This window comes from Procambarus clarkii, chromosome 53 (genome assembly GCF_040958095.1).
Source record: "Procambarus clarkii isolate CNS0578487 chromosome 53, FALCON_Pclarkii_2.0, whole genome shotgun sequence".
NCBI lineage: Eukaryota > Metazoa > Arthropoda > Malacostraca > Decapoda > Cambaridae > Procambarus > Procambarus clarkii.
This window is the reverse complement of record NC_091202.1, coordinates 20314024-20336928: the sequence shown is the minus strand read 5'-3', so window position 1 is coordinate 20336928 and position 22905 is coordinate 20314024. Positions and strand designations below refer to the sequence as shown.

The 22905-nt window shown below is 42.8% G+C and overlaps 1 protein-coding gene across 9 annotated transcripts in view; it reads right to left on the bottom strand.

The window, feature by feature from the left end:
• Positions 1-252: 252 nt before the first annotated feature.
• LOC123767091 (adenylyl cyclase-associated protein 1) overlaps positions 253-22905 on the bottom strand; it is a 148868-nt gene continuing 126215 nt past the window's right edge. For 6 of the 9 annotated variants that reach the window (XM_069304757.1, XM_045756592.2, XM_045756591.1 and 3 more), the window contains 5 exons: positions 22435-22559; positions 17053-17112; positions 8148-8402; positions 3766-3873; positions 253-1871 (listed from right to left, as the gene is read on the bottom strand). In XM_069304757.1, coding sequence (XP_069160858.1) covers positions 1644-1871; positions 3766-3873; positions 8148-8402; positions 17053-17112; positions 22435-22559 — 776 coding nt within the window. In that variant the 3' untranslated portion in view covers positions 253-1643. The remainder of the gene's footprint in view (positions 1872-3765; positions 3874-8147; positions 8403-17052; positions 17113-22434; positions 22560-22905) is intronic. The other 3 variants (XM_069304756.1, XM_045756590.2, XM_045756589.2) reach the window with 1 other exon arrangement.

The window sequence follows — 22905 nt, the reverse complement described above, 5'->3', positions numbered from 1 at the left end:
GAACATATACACATGCTCCCTCACCACGCCAGGGTGGTGCCTACAAGGGAAGGAAGGGGGGGAGGAGGAAGACGCTGAAAGAAATACTAAAGATTGAGAGAAGTACCGATTTTAGAGGGAAACTATCACAATAATGCAAGACTAGTCATTACATTTTGGTGGGTAATTTTTTTTTAGTTGTACAGTATTAGCATTAAAACAATTGTGTTGGCTGTTACAGAAATTTTGGCAAGTATAAAATAAATTCCAATAGTAACCCAATTGTACTTTTTATTAGTTAAATCAGAAATGTTACTGATATGCATATAAAATGGAAGAGTACAGTTAATCAATGTGGTAGACAGTGACAATAACAAAGCCAAGTAACACATCCTTCCCCTTTGTTTTCTATGCAAATATTGCTTCGTCAGTGTTTAGTGTGTAACACACATTTCCTGTCAGACTAGAAACGAACATTAATAACTTAAGGCATCTATACTACTTGAAGCAGAAAGCAGATAATAGGAAATTTTAAAAATTTAAATTGATGTAAAAATACTATAAAAGTAAATTTTCATCACCTTAAGATACAAATATTTTTTGCCAACATGCTTTTGGGCTGAAGAACTAACTCCTTAGCAAAATTTCTGTACATTTGAGGCACTGCCTTTATACAGTCTCAAGGCATTTAAGGAGACAAGGAGTTTTACTTCAATATTTTATGGAGTACATCACATTCAATTCAAGAACATTCTTGTCAGTTCCTTTCATTGTAAACATCTTTCCAATACTAAATAAATAAATTCTGAAAAAGCAACAAATGTTAAGATTTGAGCTTGTGCCTATATGTGCTGCTGATGTTTTGGCTTGACCTCCAGAGAACAGCTTATGTGTTCCAGCAAATATGTTCATCTTAAGTTGATACACATGTCTATTTTGAAACTTTATTTTCCAATAGTTCATCATGTCTAAGTTACTTTTACCAAAACTGTAACCTACCAAACACTTGAATTATAAACAAAGTACATTGTAATATTTTTCATTGGCAATATATACCAGTTACAAACAGCTTCACATTATCTATGCACAGATTATTGCACCTTAACAAAAATTGGCAAAGATCTATCAATATATTGTCGTTAAAATCTCAATTTTTGAGCCGAACCCTACACACTGCACTGTAAGGACAGTGTGAATTTTATTTTAAATAAATCCTAACATCTAAATAAGCTTCTACATATGAATGGCAACAAGAGAAATGCACCCAACAAATATGAGAATAACCTTGACATGGGAGACAGGACACACGTCAGCATCACCACAAAACAGTTCAGTAATTTCAACTATTTTAACAAGGAACTTTTAGCCAGATAATATATCATTTCCACTTGCTAGTTAATTGCTTTATGGTACCTGAAGATTTTACCACCACCATCCTATGTATTTGGATAATCACAATATTTAATATGAAACACTCACAATACATATGAACATAAATTCATACACAATTATTAAACCATAAGTTAAAATTTTAAACGTCTCCTCTATTACTGCTTTGATCAATGTTGTAATTTCATCAAACCTAGAGCTAGATATCATACGTTATTCTGGCTACTTGCAGTTGTTTACGCTCTTTTTCAAGCAGTATATGCTACTGTTCTGCCTTACCCTGCCTTTTCTGAGCAAGTTGTGGTCAGTGAGAAGCCATTAATAACCGTCTTGAACTGTTCCGGGACAGGACATTCAACAAAGTCTCCATCATCCTTAGGAATAAGGATATTCATTTCTGTTGACTTTGCAGTAACAATCTCTGTTTTAAGAGAATCTTTACTTAAGTAAACTTGGCATCCATCAGTCTTCTCAATGGAGATTGTAGGCATAACACCCATCACCTGAAAGATACAAAAGAGGATTTGCAATGTTAGCAGACTATTACATTACTAAATGAACCAAGCTTAAATAATTTCATCTCTCATCTACAGCTATGTGAGAGAGTGTGTGTCTGTCCACAGTAGGTGGCCAGATGCTGGGACCAGTCTCGCCCAACTTTCCAAGACGAAACATGTAGGGTATGGAAGTATCATAGGCCAGACAGTATCGCCCTTTAACCATTTTGCACCAACTAAGAAAACTCAGTTGGTGGAGAAACTGCGCCAACCGAGAAAACACACTTTTTGAATATTTCATACCCATTCAAAATGCGTGCGAGCTAGGTTGTGTATCAAATGGACTCTTGGGACCTTCAGTGAGAGGCAACCATCTTGGAAAAAATTCCCAGAATGTCCTAGGACTGCTGGCTGGGTTAGTACTGAGTGAGCAACTATGGGTGGCGCACGTGCCTCTGGCTCCCAAACACCTGTCGGATGTGGTGTTGAAAGATCGCTCTCTGTCAGTGGAATTCATACCTTATGGTTTGAAGAACATAAGGGTCATGATATTGATGAAGCTATGCGCAATAAGGACCTAACACAAAGGTCAGATGCAAGTAATACAGCACCTACGAGGACAGTACAGTGAGCGTATTCAGTTGTAGCTTGAGTGCCACTCTTATCCACCTATGCCATCTCCAATTCTTACAGATGATACATAGATGAATCGTTTTTTTGGGTTGAGTGATGATGCATCTGATACAAGTAGCATAGATGAACAGTGTTAGTGGCTTCCGTGGTGGTGTTTTCCATAGATATTTTCAAGAATAGCTGAATCTCTTCAAGAATTGCTGAATCTCTTCCAGAGAGGGACCTTACAAAGCAATCTTTTCTAGACTACCTTACATATTGATCTTTTCCTATAATCCTTTCAAGACTACCTTATGCTTTACAAGCTTGGGTATATACCACCTACAGGTACTAAAGCCAAGGGTGTACATAAGTGCATTATTTGCAAGCACACAGAACGAAGAAACAGGAAGTGAAAATCTATCTGTACCTGGTGCAATGAGAATGAAGTCGCGCTGTGTACCATGGACTACTTCGTTGATTATCACTCAATTTTGAAGTACTGAGTGTGTAATACTGTACAGTGTGTTGCTGTGTAGTGTGTGAAACTGTACATATTGTAATTTGTACGAATCCCAAGTGCTTTTCATCCAGTTCATGTCAGTTCCCTGATGGTGGCCTGATGGTGAAATACTAAAGACTGTTCATGACTTATGAGACCAAAACTGGAATATGCAGCAGCTGTATGGTGCCCATATCACAAGAAGCCCATCAACAGGAAAAGGTGCAAAGATGTGTAACAAAATAGCTTCAGAAACTGAATGACAAGAGCTATGAGGAGAGGCTAGGTGTTAAATTTGCCAAAGATAGAAGAAAAAGAGTCAATATAATTTCTATGTACAAAATAGTAATGTGAATCTACAGAATTGATAAAGAAGAATTCTTGAAACCTGAAACTTCAAGAACAAGCGGTCATAGATTTGAGCTATGGAAACAAAGCTACCAGAAACACATTAGTAAGTTCACTTTTGCAAACAACATGGTAGACAGTTGGAATAAGTTAAGTGAGGTGGTGGTGGTGGCCAAAACCCTCAGTAGTGTCAAGCGTCATATGATAAAACTGGGGAAACAGGACACCACGAATTGTAATGGGACACTTTGCTAATTACACTTGCTCTGAGAGTAGAGGAAAATGCCAATAAAAAATAGATGAAAATAAAACTACATACGTGTAGTGTGCTATATACATATACATCTCATGTATTTATACATCACATGTAAATATATATATACATGAATACATATATATATATATATATATATGCATGTATATATATACAATTCTTACCTGAACTTTGCAGGACTGGCAATTAACAACTTCTGCAGAAGAGACAAGGTTCTCAAACACCACTGCTGACTTCTTGCAGGAATCTAGGATGACAGAATTTACCTTTCCCTGTGGGGAGCAAAATAATATTAATTTATGCAGAGTACACAGAGCTTTTGCATCAACTAATTAACAAACCTTTCAAATATTCACTGAAGTACAAAACTTTTATTTGAAAAGTTTAGGTTTTACAAAGTTTCCACAAATTCCATACCATAATCAAACTTTATTAATTTTAGCAAAATAATCTGTGATTATTTGTCCTGTCACAGAATTTCTCATTTGGCGAGAAATCTGGATCTGGAATCTTAACAACACATTCAGATCTACCCCCCTCCCCCTCCCCCCCCCCCCCCTCCACCCTCAGTGTAGAATTTTGTCTTGTTTGGCTATAACAGTCAAAGAACCAAACCCTTGGCAAGCAGACACTCGGACTGGATGAGAGCCCATACCAGCCAGTCGTCGAGGTAGGACAGAACCCAAACCCCTAGCAGATGCAATCCTGTCACCACGACCCAGGTAAGGCGTGTAAAAAATGCAAGATGCCAGATTCAAGCCGAATGGAAGGTAACGACAGCAGTAATCCTGATGTCCCCATGACAAAACTGAGCCAGTCCCTAAACCTCGGATGAATCAGGACGTGATAATATGCGTCCTGGAGGTCCAGAGACACCATCCAAGCATCCGGTTCCAAAAGAAGCCAGATCTGGGACAGAGTGATCATCCGAAAGGAAGGGCAAAAGACCCAGGGGGTTCAGACGGGACAAGTTCAGAATGAACGTCAGATCTGCACAGTCCCGTTTCAGAACTGGAAACAGGTGGGGAAACCCACTTGAGGGACGGAGTCATTTCGACCATGCCCAAGCTCACCCTCTCCAAAATGATCTGACAGAGCGTAGAAGAGGCCTGCCTTGTGAGCCCCGAACCCCCTGAAGGAGGAGGAACCACCCAATGCCACCGCAGGGCAGAGGAAACAACCCGAAATGCCCACAAATCATGGGACCATGAGCAAGCAAACAGAGTGAGCCTCCTCCAACCCCCATCAATGGGGGCGAACTGCAAAAGGCCCAACATTCTTTACAAGAACCTGAACGACGTACAAAGCAATCACTGCACCGACCAGATGCAGATGGCTCCGAAGCCAGAACCACTGGCTCACCATGACTGGAGGAACCCTGAACCCTGGCACGACCCCTCCAGGAACGACTCCCACGGCTGTCCCCGAGAACCAACAAGTCTGACAAGGCAACAGCTAGTAGAAGCTGCTTGCAGATACTGCATAACCGCAGAACCCGTAAACAGGGAATCTGCAAAGGCGACAAAAATCTAAGAGCCAGGGCCCACGTGGATTCCAAAGAATGAGCGAGCACAGCCTGCCAGCACGCGAGGTGGGAAGCAGAGAACAGAGACAGCGCCTCCTTCAGAATTGGCGTATACAACTTCAACAAGGCAGCCGACGCCCAAACTGCAGAGGCAAGTGCACCAGACACAGGCCCATTACCCAGCGCCTCCACCTCCTCCTCAAGCTAGTCCGAAGACAGCTCGAGCAGTCAAAAGAAATGCAAAACTGAAGCCAAGTGCCCCCGGGCACACAAATCCACAGCTACCAGGGTATACTGAACGAACGGAAACCTGCACATGGAGCTGCACTTAACCAATATCCTTAGGAAAAACGGGGGCAAACAAGCATGCATTGAAGTGCTCTAACTCGCACCCCAGGTAAACCTGAACCACAACAGAAGTTTTCCGCCACTCAAGCGTGTGGGTCCGACAGAACGAATACCACGCCCCCAACAAAAAAGAGAGCAGTCTGCTAACCAGAATGACTCCAATACCTCATAATGCACCCAATAGGAAAAAGCAGAACCGAGCTCAAACGAGGAAGAGTCAGTTATCGAGACCTCCAGGTCACAAAGGAGGTACACCGCAATGGCCTCTCGAACCTCCCTAGGCGGGATACAGGAAGCTAAAAACCTCCAGAAGAAAGGGACCGAAGAACCCAAGGGAACCCGGAACCAAATTCGGGGAGGAGCCGAACCCATATCAAATTCGTACAGGGAAGGGGAGAAGAAAACCCCTCCCCTGCAACAAGCAGCCCCGCGCAGAGGGTACCAACACCCAAGTAGGGTCAAACGGACCCCAAGCACCTCAAGTCGACTCCTCCCCAGCCCCGGGATCCTCCACGCCAGGACCCAGGGCAGAGCTATCTTCCAAATCCTCTGCCCCCTAAAGGCAAGAACCAACCGGAAAAGTAGGGAAAAGGGAGAAAGGGGATCCGCTGGTCAGTAAAAGGTGAGTGTCCGGCTGGAGAATCAGGCTCGAATGCTTCCCTCGCCGAACCAGATGGGGCAGCCCCCGAGACCACCCAAGTTTCACCGCCAACTAGACCCCGCCCCGAAACCGAAACCGAGGGTTCACTCCGAAACCCTTAGATGTTTGGGAGCTAGCAGCAGGATGGGGGGAAGGGGGAGGAGCAGGACAAACCACAGCAGGGGAAGGACGAGGGGGCCACGGACGAAACCAAATTCGAAGCGACTAACGCGACCAAATCTGAGTCCCTATAACCAAAGTGGGGCATCCGGAAAGGCAACCAATCTAGCGCGTTGCAGCAACCGAAACTGTGCATGCAACGCCGATGCTACCTGCACCCTAGTATCAGAGTCAGTGGACTGGGTGAATTGGAGAACCAGCAAGGAACACCACTTGCAGAACTCTGGGTCGAAGGTAGAACTCCGGGTCAGTAGAACTCCAGGTTGAAGGTGTCACTGACCCAACAGGCAGCATGACTGACGTAAAACCAGTGAATGTCACCCTGAGACGAGGGGATGGAGCAACCTTCAAACTCGCACAAGGCAAGATGGGACCCAGAGGATGCATTCATTGGACCAATGAGTCCCAATGGGATTTTCCAGGGCCCTTAGGCTGACTACTAAGGAAAGCCCATGCAAGGTACTGCTAACCGGTTGGCCCAAATTACCGAGAGATCAAATAAAAGCTGAACCCCTGCACTGTGTACAATCACGGGGACCTAGCTGGGATCCACCAGAACAACAAAAGGTGGACAATAATCAAGGGGGCCAGACCCCCCCACCAGGCAACAAACAAAAAGAAAAAGAAAACCCCCACAAAAGTACATCTCCAGGAGGAACAGAACTGGCCACTGTGTAATTGGTGACAAGCTGTACAGCACCTTGCACCGCTACCAGCAATGATACTACCTCCTACCTAAAGTCAAACAGTGAAAATAAAAACCCCAGCTAACCCCAAGGGTGGGCAATCACCGAGCAGCAAAAAGATCCATATGGAGGTCGTTCCTGAACGACTTGTGGAAGGAAACCCCAAACAACAAAGGCAGCACCTACAGGGCACCTAGAGAAGGTGGCACAAAGCGCATGCAGCCCCAGTACTCTGTGAATTACTCCTGGCTCGCACACCACCATACAGCAGAACAACACCGCAAAGCACTGCTCAAAGACAGGAGCCAGAGTCGAACGACTGCCACGCAACACATCAGCCTCAGAACTGGGGTTGGATGGTTGGTGCGATGGGTCTGGGGCTCCCCTTTCCCCCTTCCTGGGAGGGGGGGGGGGAACTGCGCAGACAGCGGCGCAGCAGCAGTTGTGGTGTCATGTTAGTTTGCTTGTTTTCAGATTGTGGAGTTCTGCCTGATAGTTCGGCTTTCGGTAAAAATTTTAACCAAGTGGAGTTTGTCTTGGGACGCCTACCTGTCTAACCCGGTAGATGGCAGACATAGAATGCTTCCAACTACACGGGGGTTTCTATAAGCCATTGCTTCTCGTGCCTCTCTGAGGGGGCAAGGTTCTGGCTTGTGGTTCCCGGTAGGTAGAACTCCAATCAAATTGACTGATGCCACAGTCTAATACATATATATTAGCCCAGTATAGCTCTGGGAAGCTAGAGGGGCTTTCCACAGAAAAGTAGGTTTAGTTTCTGATTTTGTAATTTCAAGGAAATTTGTCTTTATGGTACATACAGCTGTATATTATCCTAAAGTTTGTCACAACATTAGTTTTTAATCATCATAAAAACCTACTAGTCTGTTGACCTATATTTTTTTATATTTTGTCTCATTATTTATATATATGCCTTATATAAGGCATATATATAATTTGCCTTATATTTCCATTCTTGCACATTCAAGTTTTACCAGTCAGTACCTTAATGACTACACTAAAATAATGATATACATAGAGAGAACTATGATGGGACCCCCCCCTCTTCTTTTTAACCAAATGACTTGTCCACCTTAATCACATTACCAAACAATCTGTATCAATAATATAAAAGACTGAAGTTTCTGAAAAGTAGATGCTATAATTTACCTTTATTTGCACCACGACGTTCTGGCACCTAAATATGTATATGGATTGATCCATCTTGCCATCCTTGACAATAAGGTCTGGCTTATCACTCTGGTACTCAATGAACCATTTCTTGCCTTCGAGTGCAAATTTGGGAGGGCCAGTTGGGCCATCACGGTGAGGCGAGGCACGGTTGGGTGGGCTCGATTGTTTCACAAATGGTTTGGGGCCCTCACGAAGACTTGGGTTCTTGTGAGTCTTCATGTCATCTGTGACCTGAAAAACATTTCTATATTTATTAACACTGTACAATTGTCAGATAAGTTTATGTAACTCACTTTCAGAAATTTGACCAGTTCAATAATTGCTAATTAACCGAGACTGAATAAAATGGATATTCACATAAATGCAGATTTTCTCAAATTCAACCTTTGTACAATGAATACACCAAAAAATATAATTTATCACATTTCCTCTGTAACAGTATCTAACACATACCATGCAGCCACCACAGAATAACTTGATTAATATGACCTTCAACTAAGCCTAAGTTGCAACATTCTCCCAAGTGCTGTATTACTTGTTTAAACTCTTAACTTTTTAATTTTCCTCGTTATTTATAGACTTGGGCAAAGGGCAACAGTCAACACCAGAAATGATAGGCCATCAATAGGCACTACAAGGGTACACGACCACACGAAAAGAACACTACCGCTCAAGTGAGTGGTTAAAGGAGGAACCCGAACACACACACTGCCGAGAACTAAGGAAGAGGCCCCAAAATTACACGAGGAGCCACCAACCGAGTATATAACACCCTCAATGCAAAAGCAGCAGCTAAACAACCGCCTCACAAAAATGACAACAAAGCCAAAAAAATAAATGTCATTACAGCATGGTAAGCTGTCATGCAAACTATTGTAACACAAGAAAATGACAGGATAACTATCCAAGTATTGTACACGGAATGCAAGTAGAAAAACCCCGACAAGCCTGATGTCTCGGCTGTTTCCCATGTGGGCAACTGTACAGGACATTGCGCACTTGTGTCCCACACATCACGGAAGCAACAAGGACAATGAACCGCCACAAGGAAGAATTGAGTGGAACGATCTACCATTACCACAGCTGCAGATAACCCGAAAACAAGGTCATCATAAATCTATAAAAGAAAGGGCAGGCACAAGCAACAAACAATGGACAGTAGGAAGAATGGAACCCTCAAACAAAAACATAAAAGACTGGGGAGATGGGGACCTTCAGCAAGTCCAAACAAGTGTTTGGACTTGCTTCCTGGGATTCCTTGCACTTGCAAGTCAGCAAGTGCAAGGAAACCCAGGAAGTGGCACAGGAACTTGAACAGAACGAATGTTGGACTAAGTCAGAAATGGGACCACGACTTCTGACTTGGAACCTCAGCAGTCTACCGAGTCTTAAACCTTAAAGTGCATCATAAAAACACTGCAGGTGTGAAAGAAAATCAAATAATTATTCTACTTTTTCCTTATGAAATAGTAGATTTGTATCTGCTTGTGTATTTAAGTGTTATAAAAAAAGCTGTGTATACTTTAGTATAAGCAAGCACACCGAGAATCCTCTGTAAAAAGGAACAACCACCAATGGGCAAGGTGTAAACATCAATATCGTGCAAGAAACATGGGTGGAGAAAGTTTGAGGACACTTGAACCCCCTCAGAGAAGATAACTCTGGAAAGGAAATTGGAAATACTAATTGACACGAAGGAAGCTGATCCTGAAACAGTGTCGAAGCAACCATGCATATTATTTGCAAACTAATGTTTGCTTATTTACTTTCACTTTGATTTCTAATCAAGATACATGGTTTATTTTGCTTCAACTGTACTTTCTGATCTGGGTATTGGGTAGGACATGCTGCGAGCAGCGGTGTCCAACAGCCTGGTTGACCAGTCCAGCAACCAAGAGACCTGGTCGGGGACCGGGCAGTGGGAACGTTGAGCCCTGAAATCATTACAAGATAAGGAAAGGTGCATCACCGTCTATGCATAATTGTGCACAGAAAACTACCATAGTCTTCTGCACAAGTTCAGAGACCTGGTAGTGCTGTGTCCAAGCTCTCAGAAGCCAGCCCAGAAATGTTTTACAGTATATTAAATACTGTTAACAAAAGTGTGATCATTGCCCATGTGTTAGTGTATGAACATAAAGACTATCAACATTAATAGCATGGTATATATACAACAGATTAGAAATCCAATGTATTACATAAACATTATTATCTCAATGTAAGTGATACAGCACCTGATATGAAAATCATCCAACAATCAAAAGACCAGCGTTAAATGTAATAAAACGCCATTTTCTGGGCAAGACCCGGAGGCTTCCCAGAGCTATATCGGGCTGATGTGTATTTTAGACCGTCGTAACAGTCAATCGATGGGGTTCTAGGCCTACCAGGGACCAGAGCCAGAACCTGGCCCCCTCAGAGAGGCATGAGGAACACTAGCCTAGACACTCGTGTACAGGGGTACCTCGGTTTACGAATTTAGTCTGTTCCTGGAGACGGTTCATAACCCGAAAATTCACAAACCGAAGCGACTTTCCCCACAAGAAATAATGGGAAATGAATTAATCCATTCCTGACTCCCAAAAAAATTAACTTTTAAGTAAATTTTATACCTAATTCACCCAAATTTTCACTACAAAAGTATGTACAAGTTATTACTTACCTTTACTGATGACTCCTGTTGGCGTATGAAAGACGGTGAGGAGGAGGAAGGAGGAGAGGGGTTACTGTTTGGAAGGGGAGTCCCCTTCCATTATAACATCAGGCAGTGAGGGCTTCTCTGGGGTACATACTCTGGCACGTTTTGCCTGCATACCACTAGGACCTGCTTCTGGCTCACTGCTCGATTTTCTCACTAGAAATCGTTCCATTGAAGATTTTTTTTTCCCTTTTTTGTAACACTTGTCTGTAGTGAGACACCACATTGTCATTAATAAGATCAATGCAACGGCCTGCTAAAGCTTTATCTGGGTGATTCTTTTCAGCAAAACTTTGCAGTTCTTCCCATACTGCACACATTTTCTTAATTAATGAGGAAGGGACATCCTCTACTGCCTCCTCTTCTTTCCCTGAAGATTTGTCGTACTGCCTAGCTAGTTCAACAACACGTGTACCATTTTCATGTTTACGAATGATCTCTTGTTTCCCTCTATGGTCATTCTCACATGTGTTTTCTTGCCTTGAACCTTACCACTGGCTTTCTTGGGACCCTGGTGTGATATATAATAACTTTTATGCTCAAATAGCCAAAAATCTGAAAAAAAACTGTAAATCCTTGCAAAGAATTCAGGAGGGATAGACACTCGGCAGGAGGCACTGGTAAACTGAGGTGTGATCACCGTGCCACCACGTGCTAGGTCGGCCATATGCATATCAACAAACTCGTATCCCGAGGTAAAGTTCGTAACCCGATTCAAATTTTCCGAAGAAATCGAGCTCGTAACCCGAAAAGTTCATAAAGTGGGACATTCATAAACCGAGGTATCACTGTAGTTGGAAGCAGCCTATATCTGCCATTTACCAGGTCAGGCACCCAGAAAGGTAGGAATCCCAAAAACTATAGCTGGAGAAAAATTGCTAATCGAAAGCCGAACGAGCAAACAGAACTCTCCAATCAGAAAACAAGCAAATAAGCATGATGCCACCATAGCCGCCAACGATGTCTGCACAACTCCTTCCCTCCCCAAGAGAGGGAAGGGTGGTCCCAGACCTCCCACACTGGCTACACAATCCCAGTTCAGAGGCTGAAAGTCAAAAACTCAAAAAACCCGCCGACTGGAGGGAAAGAGGGATGCCGGGGAGCCTCCAGGTCTCACCCAGAAAATGGCATTTCATTACATTCAATGCTGGTTTTTTATGGAGAGTCCCTTTGGCTCCCCGGAGCTACCTAACAATAAGGGAAAAGAGGGATTCACTCAGGAGGCAGCCGCCACTCACTCCTCTACTTGAAGTCGAGACAACTGGCTGCAACCTGCAACCCAAAGCAACAAACACCCAAGAAGGGCCCAGAACATTAACGAGGTACCGTGCGACTAGGACCCTGTTCTACCTCCAATAGCCCCATGCCCGAATGTCAGCCCAGAACATATTACCAAAAACAGCAGCCAAAGCTGCGAACTTATGAACGTCATGGGCACAGGGATAGACTGCAGGCTGGCTGGACCGAATAATCCTGCGGACGACCTGGGAAACCCGCGCCCTGAAACAGGAAAGAAGGAAACCGGGTCAACCCAAAGCGCCTCCCCTGTAACGGAGGCCCTGGTGCGCAAGTAATGGCAAAGAGCCACAACCGGATACAAATCATGATGCACCCACCACCTGAACAGACCAAGCATGAACATCTCAAGGACCCCTCCGAAAAACAGGAGTCTCATTCTTCGCCAGAAAAGGAGACGGCTGCAAACAATCAAACCGACTACCAGGATCGAAAGAGCAGAAACCCCTGCGTCAGAAGAGAGCATGAAGCTTCTGGACACCCCCCCCCCCCAAGGCGAATGGCAACATGAAAAGGACATTAGAAAAGCAGTCCTGAGCCAAAAAGGCCACTACAAACCGAGGTGGAGAGAGAAGAGAGCACCCAGTCTAAAGGTGGCTCATGTGCCACCAGGACGGCTCAGGTGGCACATGAGCAGGCCGGAGGTGAAACAATGCCTAAGAAAGCTTGCGGAACGGAGCAGAAGTGACATCCACCCTGAACGCACACCATCAATACCATCAATGAACCAACCTGATCACCATACAAGTGGTGATAAACAAGAAAACCCTGCCCTAACTCCGAAACCCTCAGATGTTTGGGAGCCGTTAGCAGTGGGGTGGGGGAGCAGGATTAACCATAGCAGGGGGAAGGACAAGGGGACACGGATAAAACCAGAGTCGAAGCAACTAACACTTGCCCCCCCACCCCAAAGTCCAGGTCCCTATAACCAAAGTGGGGCAGCCGCAGGGATCTGAAAAGGCAATTAACCTAGAGTGTTGCAGCAACTTAAACCGCAGATGCTGCCTGCACCCGATCAACAGTATTATCGGACTAGGTGAACTGGAGTACATGCACGGAACACCACTCAAAGGTGTCATCGACCCAACAGGCAGCATGGTGGAGGCAAAGACGGTGAATATCACCCTGAGACAAGGGAACAGAGCAACCTTCAAACTCGCACGAAGTGAGGTGGGCCTCAGAGGTCTCCGCCATTGGACCAATGAGCCCCAATGTGGGTTTCCAGGGCCCTTAGGCTGACTGCTAAGGGAAGCCCAGGCAAGGTACTGCTAACAGTTTATCCCACAACTACCAAGCAAACAAACTAAAAGCTGAACCCCTGCGACATATGCAATCACAGGGACCTAGCGGAGGGCCACCTAAATCATACAAGCAGTCCTACAACCACACCAACCACACTTTTTTGTTTTGCCTCACCAGGCAAAACAAAAAAGAAAAAGTAAAAATGTGCAAAAGCACAACATCCCCAGGGGAACCAGAACCGGCCACTATGCATATATCAGACAGCTGCACAGTATCTTACACACAGCCAGCAACATACTATGTCCTACCCAAGATCAAACAGGGGTAAGAACAATGCTAGCTGACCCAAAAGGCGGGCAATCATCGAGCCTCAAAAGAATCACACGAAGGTAGACTCTTGAACGACCTATGAAATATAACCCTAAACCGTAAGGGCAGTACTTACAGGGCACCTAGGGAAGATGGCCCTAGTGGCATGCAGCCCCAGTACTCTAGTGTTATGCCTGGCTCGCACACCACCACACAGAACACCACCACCGCCACTATGGACAGCACTGCTCAAAAGGATGGAGCCAGAGTCGATCGACTGCCACCAAACACAACAGCCACTGAACTGGGGTTGGATAGCTGGCAAGGGAGGTCTGGGACCCCCTACCCCATCCCCTTCCCAGGGAGAGGGGGGGGGGGACTTGCTCAGACAGCAGCGCGATGACTGTGGTAACATCATGCTTGTTTCTTTGTTTTCTGATTGGGGAGTTATGTTTGCTCGTTCGGCTTTCAGTTAGAAATTTTTCACCAGCTGTAGTTTTTGGGATTCCTACCTTTCTGGGCATCTGACCTGGTAGATGGCAGATAAAGACTGCTTCCAACTACACAGGGGTGCCTATAGGCCATTGCTCCTCGTGCCTCTCCAAGGGGGTCAGGTTCTGGAGCCGGTCCCCAGTAAACCTAGAACTCCTTCAATTGACTGTTGCTACGGTCTAATATATATACACATCATCCCAGTATGGCTCAGGGAACCAAAGGGGCTCTCCACAGAAAAGAACATTTTAACCTCTTATAAAGTTTCTAACACGTTTATAATTAAAAGTGAACATGTTTCCTTTACAATATTTGGAATGTTTAAGTAAACAAATAGCATTTATTATTTTGTCAAATTTATATTTTTTTTTTTTATTTTCCAAGTCATATTTGATTGTTTGATCTTGGCTTTTGGGACTTGAGACTTTCCATCGTTCAGTGAGCAAATCATATTTATTCTCAAGTTATTCTTAATATCATCAGTAAGGAATCTCTAATGAACAAAATTCACAGTCAATGAATGTTACGTATCGGACCATATCAAAGTACCCATAAATGTAAATCTCATCGTTTTTTGTTCTCTGAGAATTTCCTTCCTAGGTGTGGATACATGTATCATAGTCACCAAGGAGGTGTGGCTACATGTACCAGTCACCTAGGAGGTGTGGCTACATGTATCATAGTCACCTAGGAGGTGTGGCAACATGTACCAGTCACCTAGGAGGTGTGGCTACATGTACCATAGTCACCAAGGAGGTGTGGCTACATGTACCATAGTCTCCTAGGAGGTGTGGCTACATGTACCATAGTCTCCTAGGAGGTGTGGCTACATGTACCATAGTCTCCTAGGAGGTGTGGCTACATGTACCAGTCACCTAGGAGGTGTGGCTACATGTATCATAGTCACCTAGGAGGTGTGGCAACATGTACCATAGTCACCTAGGAGGTGTGGCTACATGTACCATAGTCTCCTAGGTGTGACTACATGTACCATAGTCTCCTAGGAGGTGTGGCTACATGCACCATAGTCACCTAGGAGGTGTGGCTACATGTACCATAGTCACCTAGGAGGTGTGGCTACATGTACCATAGTCACCTAGGAGGTGTGGCTACATGTACCACAGTCACCAAGGAGGTGTGGCTACATGTACCATAGTCACCTAGGAGGTGTGGCTACAGGTACCATAGTCACCTAGGAGGTGTGGCTACATGTACCATAGTCACCTAGGAGGTGTGGCTACATGTACCATAGTCACCTAGGAGGTGTGGCTACATGTACCATAGTCACCTAGGAGGTGTGGCTACATGCACCATAGTCTTCTCCAGAAATTTAAAACTGTTAGTTTAGCAAGTTTCTCCTCAAAGTGAGGAAGGGAAGAAATGGAGATAAGTACACAAGGAAAACATTAATGGTAAAGAAGGTGGGTGAAAGGTCCCGTGGAGAGAAACACAGGAGAGGAGCAATGGGTCGTGTAGACCGAGTAGCTGAAGACATCAACTGGTAGACTAAGCTGCTCACTTCCTACGACAGTGTGCACGGGTCAGGACTCCTATACACTCACTATATTCCCCACTACCTATCTGCGGCTCTATAAACACGTCTATAGATATAACTTACGAGTGCTGAGGCCCATTAGCAGTCAGTACCTTCATAGTACAGTATTGGCAGTTATAGTCTGTCAGTTTCTCTTATTTCTATATATTATCACAGAAATGACTGTGATTGATCACAAAAATGTAATTAGCAATATCTCTCATGGATGAGAACGTATTAGGCATGCTTTCACTAAAACAAAACAAAATAATATTAAATATTGAATTGTCATTACATGAACGAATGTAACTTGTCATTATATGTACATTCATTCCCTAAGAAATTTATGACTTGCCTGACAGCAAACGGCAGGATCTAAGAGAGTGCAAAGTCTGAATGAGCAAAAGGAAGGTTAGTATGAAAAAGCACAATTAAGCTTTGCATTGCCATATTAGGTATATACAGTATAAGAAAAAGAAAAAAGACCACCAAAGAATGAGTCAAGACTCCTCACCAGATCTACTTAATCCAAAACCAAAGTCAGAGCAAAGATGTAAGTACCAAAATATTACTGAAACAACAGTCTTGCACAGAAATCCACGACAGTTTTACATTACTTGTACACACATCTTCTTTGCTCCAAGTAAGGAAAGCACCACACACTTATAAAACATTTATATTTTATAGTTTTCAATCTACTTTTGCTATATTAGGGTCTTGTATCAAACCAAATTTAAATAATGAATTGTTTAATAAATTTTTTTTTGTAAAATCAAGCCTATATTTACAGCTGTCAAGAGTATGAACAACCTGAGTAAAAATTCAAGATAAGCTTTCAGAATTTACTTAGAAAATTTAACTCCTAAAATGAAACGTGTATAAAAAATTGAAGTCTACTGACACGGGGCATTGAAAACTAAACTACTTGCCAGAAGATGAGGAGACAACGACGTTTCGATCCGTTCTGGACCATTATTGACTTGATAGCGACGGACCAAAACGTCATCATCTCCTCATCTTCTGGTGTGTGGTTTAGTTCTCGGATATTTAAGTCATGTTATTGTGACTCATCATCTGCATGTGGCATTGCACATTTACTATTGCTCAGTTATTCCGTTAAATTTGTTTTCTAGAATTCACTTCCCTTCACTTGATACATTAACTTCATTGTGCCACAAAATTTTATAGAGGAAATAAAGTAAGTTCAAGGAACCAAAGGAGTTTTCCTGCAGCAGAGCGAGACAGACAATACCCATATTAACAAATGTACCGGAGATCCCAAAACGTTTATGCATATATATACAAATTACTGTTTGTGATGTCCGCGCCCCTTTATGTAGGGGATGACGGCGAGGTGCGTTGCTGTCCACCTAAATAAAAATGAAACACTTTGGATAATGACTTTCTAAAAAAATAACATAATTATAAAAACTTACACAGAATTAAATTGATTAGTGAATAATCTGTTTCTGTATACTTCACAATCTACTTAACATTACACTAATGTGCAAAACTGAACATACTCACGGACTCTGCTCTGCACACATACATACATGCACATATATATATACATGCACATATACATACACATACATACATACATACACAGTTGTATGGTACCCAAACCTCAAGCAGCACATAAACAAACTGGAAAAGATGCAATGGCATGCTACAAAATGCTTCCGGAACTGAAAAACAAGAGTTATAAGGAGAGACTAGAGGCATTAATACATGCCAAAATTAGAAGATAGAAGAAAAAGAGGCGATATGATCACCACTTAGAAAAATTACAAAATATTAACACGAATCGACCAAATTGACAAGAGGAATTCCTAAAACTAGCAACTTCACGAACAAGAGGACACAGATTCAAGCCAAGGAAACAGAGGTGCCGAAAAAATATTAGAAAGTTTACTTTTGCAAACAGAATGGTAGACGGTTGGAACAAGCTAAGTGAGAAGGTGGTGGAGGCCAAAACCGTCAGTAGTTTCAAAATGTTATATGACAAAGAGTACTGGGAAGACGGGACACCACGAGCCTAGCTCTCATCCTGTAACTACGCTTAGGAATCAATCGACTACCAGTCGATTGACAGTTGAGGCGGGACCAAAGAGCCAAAGCTCAACCCCTGCAAACACAACTAGGAGAATACATACATACATGCACTCATACCTATATATCTAGACCCTGTAAGATATTAAAGACATTAGAAGTATGCTCAGAACACTTAGAACATATAAATTGTCTCCATGCCTGATGGTTTCAACATAGAAAAATTCTGCTTTTCGATTTTATTAAGAGTTCTATGACAAGATACAAACACACATGCAAGCATGTGCACACCTACATACATACACACAAGCACGCACACACTATTGATCCCCCACTCAGGCTTACAGTGTGCGTCTAAGTAACGTTCAAATTATATGTTAGTAAAAGAAAAACATAATAAGGGATGCACCAGCCAGCCTTATTAAACAAAAAATAACTAGATGTATTTTGATTGTAGTTGATCAGTGATCTAGGAGGCATCCAATGTCCTTATGCTAGATATATCCCAAACTATATATAATTATTATTCATACGAAAAGAAAAAACAAAATTTAATGTATCATTATTCTCTATATGGAGTAGGTAGTGGTGGTGGTTGTTGTGATGGATGTGCAAGTGTGGTGGTGGAGTGCATGGTGCAAAGGGAGCACACCTAGTTGCGTCTACAGGGAAACTGGTAGAAAACTTAGTGCAAAGGGTGCACACCTAGTTGCATCTACAAGGGAAACTGGTAGAATACGTAGTGCAAAGGGTGCACACCTAGTTGCATCTACAAGGGAAACTGGTAGAATACTTAGTGCAAAGGGTGCACACCTAGTTGCATCTACAGGGAAACTGGTAGAATACGTAGTGCAAAGGGTGCACACCTAGTTGCATCTACAAGGGAAACTGGTAGAATACGTAGTGCAAAGGGTGCACACCTAGTTGCATCTACAGGGAAACTGGTAGAATACGTAGTGCAAAGGGTGCACACCTAGTTGCATCTACAGGGAAACTGGTAGAATACGTAGTGCAAAGGGTGCACACCTAGTTGCGTCAACAGGGAACCAGATTCAGCTCTAAAACCCCACCTTACTGCTATTTTACCTGGTCTATTTACCCCTGCCAACTTGCCAGTAACCTGCCATACTTTCCCTTGAAACTGTGGGGTGTGGCTGCTTCCACAACCTCTGGTTCAAGATCACTCTCATTCAACTCATTAACTGCTATCATTGCACATGAAAGTGCGGCGAGCAAGGAAGGAGGCCAGCGTGGCCATGTTTATTACCTGTCAATGATTCCGAGAGTTCAGTTCCCACAGCCTGGTCTGTAACAAGCCTTCCCTGACGACTGCCTGGTTTGTGAGGCAGTTTTTCTTTGTAGCCCAAAGACCCACATAGCCATTACAGCTGGGCTGCTCCAGAAGCTCAACCAGAAACTTCTCCAGTTTTATCCTGAAAGCTTTCACATGTTTTGGTAACATTTTTTTATATTTTATGGGAAGAGACTGCAAAGTTATGGATCTTCGATGTTTACACTGTCTTCTTAAATTTTTATTGGGTTTATTTTGCACTTAGTACCATATCTCTCACTCCAGTATGCTGTAATTTTATTGTGCAGGTTTGGGACTTGACCTTCCAGTATCTTTCATGTAAATCTTGTGAGATATATACCGGTATATCATCTTCATTCCAAGGAGTACAGTTTGAGTGTTTTGAGTCAGGTCAAGTAGTTTAAATGCTTCAAGTAGTTTTAAATGTGTATGTGCAGCAAAGGATCTCTCCACATTTTCTGGCTCTACATTCTCACCTGCTTTAAAGAGATATGAAGACCAAACAATATGCCATATAAGATAGCATCAGTGCTTTGATGAGTACTATCATTGATGTGGCATCACTTGCTTTGATGAGGACTCATTATCCATCTTAGTATATTCCAGGTTGTTGTCACGTTTGCTTTATTGTGCTCTCTGAACATTAGTTCTTACACTATTATTTGTGCCTTTCCATTGGAGACTTTCGGCGCCGTAGAGAGGGGGGTCCTGCTGCCTGGTTAACAGCTTCTCCCCCGAATCAACCTACCCTGACTTTGCGCCCTGGTGAGGCCACTCCAGACCAGGCCGACACCAGAGCGCAACTCCATAGTCTTCTGAGACTGATGGATGCCTACTACTATTTCAAGGTCTTCAAATTGATCACTCCTTTATATGAGGAGATCTGGCCGGCTTGTATTTTACCTGGATGTTACCCGAGTGGGTCTTGGGAGTTCTTCTACTCCCCAAGCCCAGCCTGGGGCCATGCTCGACTTGTGATAACTTGGTCTAAGAGGCTGTTGCTTGCAGCTGCCCGTAGGCCCACATATCCACCACAGCCCAGATGGCTCTGCACTTCTAGCAAGAACTTATATAATTGGTTCTTGAAGACGTCTATCTTTGTTCCAGCAAAGATGGAAAAACTACACTCATAGTTTTTGGTTTTCCTTTTATCAAAGTAATGGGAAATTGTCACTGCTGAACATTACATTATTTTACACTATTAAGTAGAAGACCTTGTTAATATTGGCTTAAAATTTCCACAAACATTTTTTATGTTATCAGCGAAGAATGACAAGAAACTGGCTTGTATTCGTAAGTCTTCTAAGAGGATGAAGACGAGAAACAGTGCAAGGGCTGACCTAAAATGTGTGTGTGGAGGCCTTGTGAGTGTTGAGGCCTTGTGAGTGTTGAGGCCTTGTGAGTGTTGAGGCCTTGTGAGTGTTGAGGCCTTGTGAGTGGTGAGGCCTTGTGAGTGGTGAGGCCTTGTGAGTGGTGAGGCCTTGTGAGTGGTGAGGCCTTGTGAGTGGTGAGGCCTTGTGAGTGGTGAGGCCTTGTGAGTGGTGAGGCCTTGTGAGTGGTGAGGCCTTGTGAGTGTTGAGGCCTTGTGAGTGTTGAGGCCTTGTGAGTGTTGAGGCCTTGTGAGTGTTGAGGCCTTGTGAGTGTTGAGGCCTTGTGAGTGTTGAGGCCTTGTGAGTGTTGAGGCCTTGTGAGTGGTGTGGCCTTGTGAGTGGTGTGGCCTTGTGAGTGGTGTGGCCTTGTGAGTGGTGATTTATGACTGCCTTTATTTTAAATATTCTCTGAATAAAATCAATATGAAAAGGCATAAATGCTGTTGTTTTCAAGGCATTACTGTACATGAGACCTCCTAAAGACATCATACATTAACAAGACAAAATATATATACTGCTATACACTGCTAATTACACCGTTCTGCTGTATTCAAAAAAAAGTTGCCAAAATTATCTCACTGAAACTAGTATATTTTGAAGGAAATGTATATGTTTATCTCTCAGAATGTTTGGTAATATGTTTATTGTTTGTGATGTATGTCTATGTATGTATTAACACGATGTACTGAACGGGGTGAGAATAGCTTGAGCTACCTCATCCCTTTGTGTGTATTTTACCTCAATAAACTTATTTCAATTTCAAGTATATTTTGAGTTACTACTTTATACAATGAGGCATTCAAGACTTCAAACAAATATCTGCCAGAAGAAGATGATGAATAAAAGGGAAAACAGAAAACGATAAGGTAGCCCTATCAGGGACATCTAATTACTATAGCAATTCTACTCATCATGCAGATGTACACTGAAGGGCAGTGTGTGGCAACTATAAATTGCAACTTAATTCACAACTGAAATTTGGGGAGTGTGGGCGAGAAACTTGACTGTAACACAACATACCGCAGGAAGTGGGTATGTTGTTCTACACAACATACCACATGGAGAGGGTATATCATGCTACACAACATACCACATGGAGAGGGTATATCATGCTACACAACATACCACATGGAGAGGGTATATCATGCTACACAACATACCACATGGAGAGGGTATATCATGCTACACAACATACCACATGGAGAGGGTATATCATGCTACACAACATACCACATGGAGAGGGTATATCATGCTACACAACATACCACATGGAGAGGGTATATCATGCTACACAACATACCACATGGAGAGGGTATATCATGCTACACAACATACCACATGGAGAGGGTATATCATGCTACACAACATACCACATGGAGAGGGTATATCATGCTACACAACATACCACATGGAGAGGGTATGTTGTGCTGCACAACATACCACATGGAGAGGGTATATCATGCTACACATGACAACCTGTTTCAACAGATAAACATTCTGAAAGGGGAACTTTCATAATTCTATGGGTATGGCGGGTTTAAAGTATACAGATACTGTGTTAGATAATTACAGTATTAATTCTTTTATTTCAAAATTTATATAAACATAGTGATATGGAACAAATTCTGCCCAATTTGGCTTTAGGAGAGTGAAAATAAAGTTACAATTTAGTCTTCAGTAAAAGATATTGATTACCAGGCAATTGTTGAGTATCAATAAATTTCATATCTAAGAGCCAGCTGGTAAAGTTAGATAAAAGATTATAAAGTTAGGCCATGCGAAGTATCAAACAAAATACTGGAGATAAAACCACTGATAATAATGAATTAAAACCATTTATAGAGATCAAATGAATAACTACACGATTTATAACTGACATATTGCCTCCAGGTCTTGAAAAATTAAACTGTGGGCAGAAGCTCATTACTGGAGGACATACAGCAATTATAATACCATACCTTTTTAAGTCCAGAAGTGATAGCCGTTCCCTTGTTGATCGAGTCAAATAATGCAGAACGGCCATCGTCTGCAGCCGCAACCTTAGGCTCCAGTTTCACCATGGGGGGAGGGGGAGGGATGCCAGCTACCGACAATACATCAGTGTTAGCTATAATATATCTAACGGTGCCATCATTTACTACTACTACTACTACTACAGCTTGGTACTCGAGATACTCAACTTCAAACTCTGAGACTGGAGTGTATAGTCAGGAAATAGATACAAAGAATACAGGATTGTAATCTAGAAACTAGAACAACAATAATTCAACACGCAAGTCTTTTATAGCTTTTTAAGAAGTTGAATTCTACCGTTGCACAAGTTATCCGAGATGGCAACTTTACTCTACAGGAAATACAAAACTAATCAACAACAATAGATATATAGTGATAAGAATGACTATGACCTGCTTTATATATTATATAAAAGC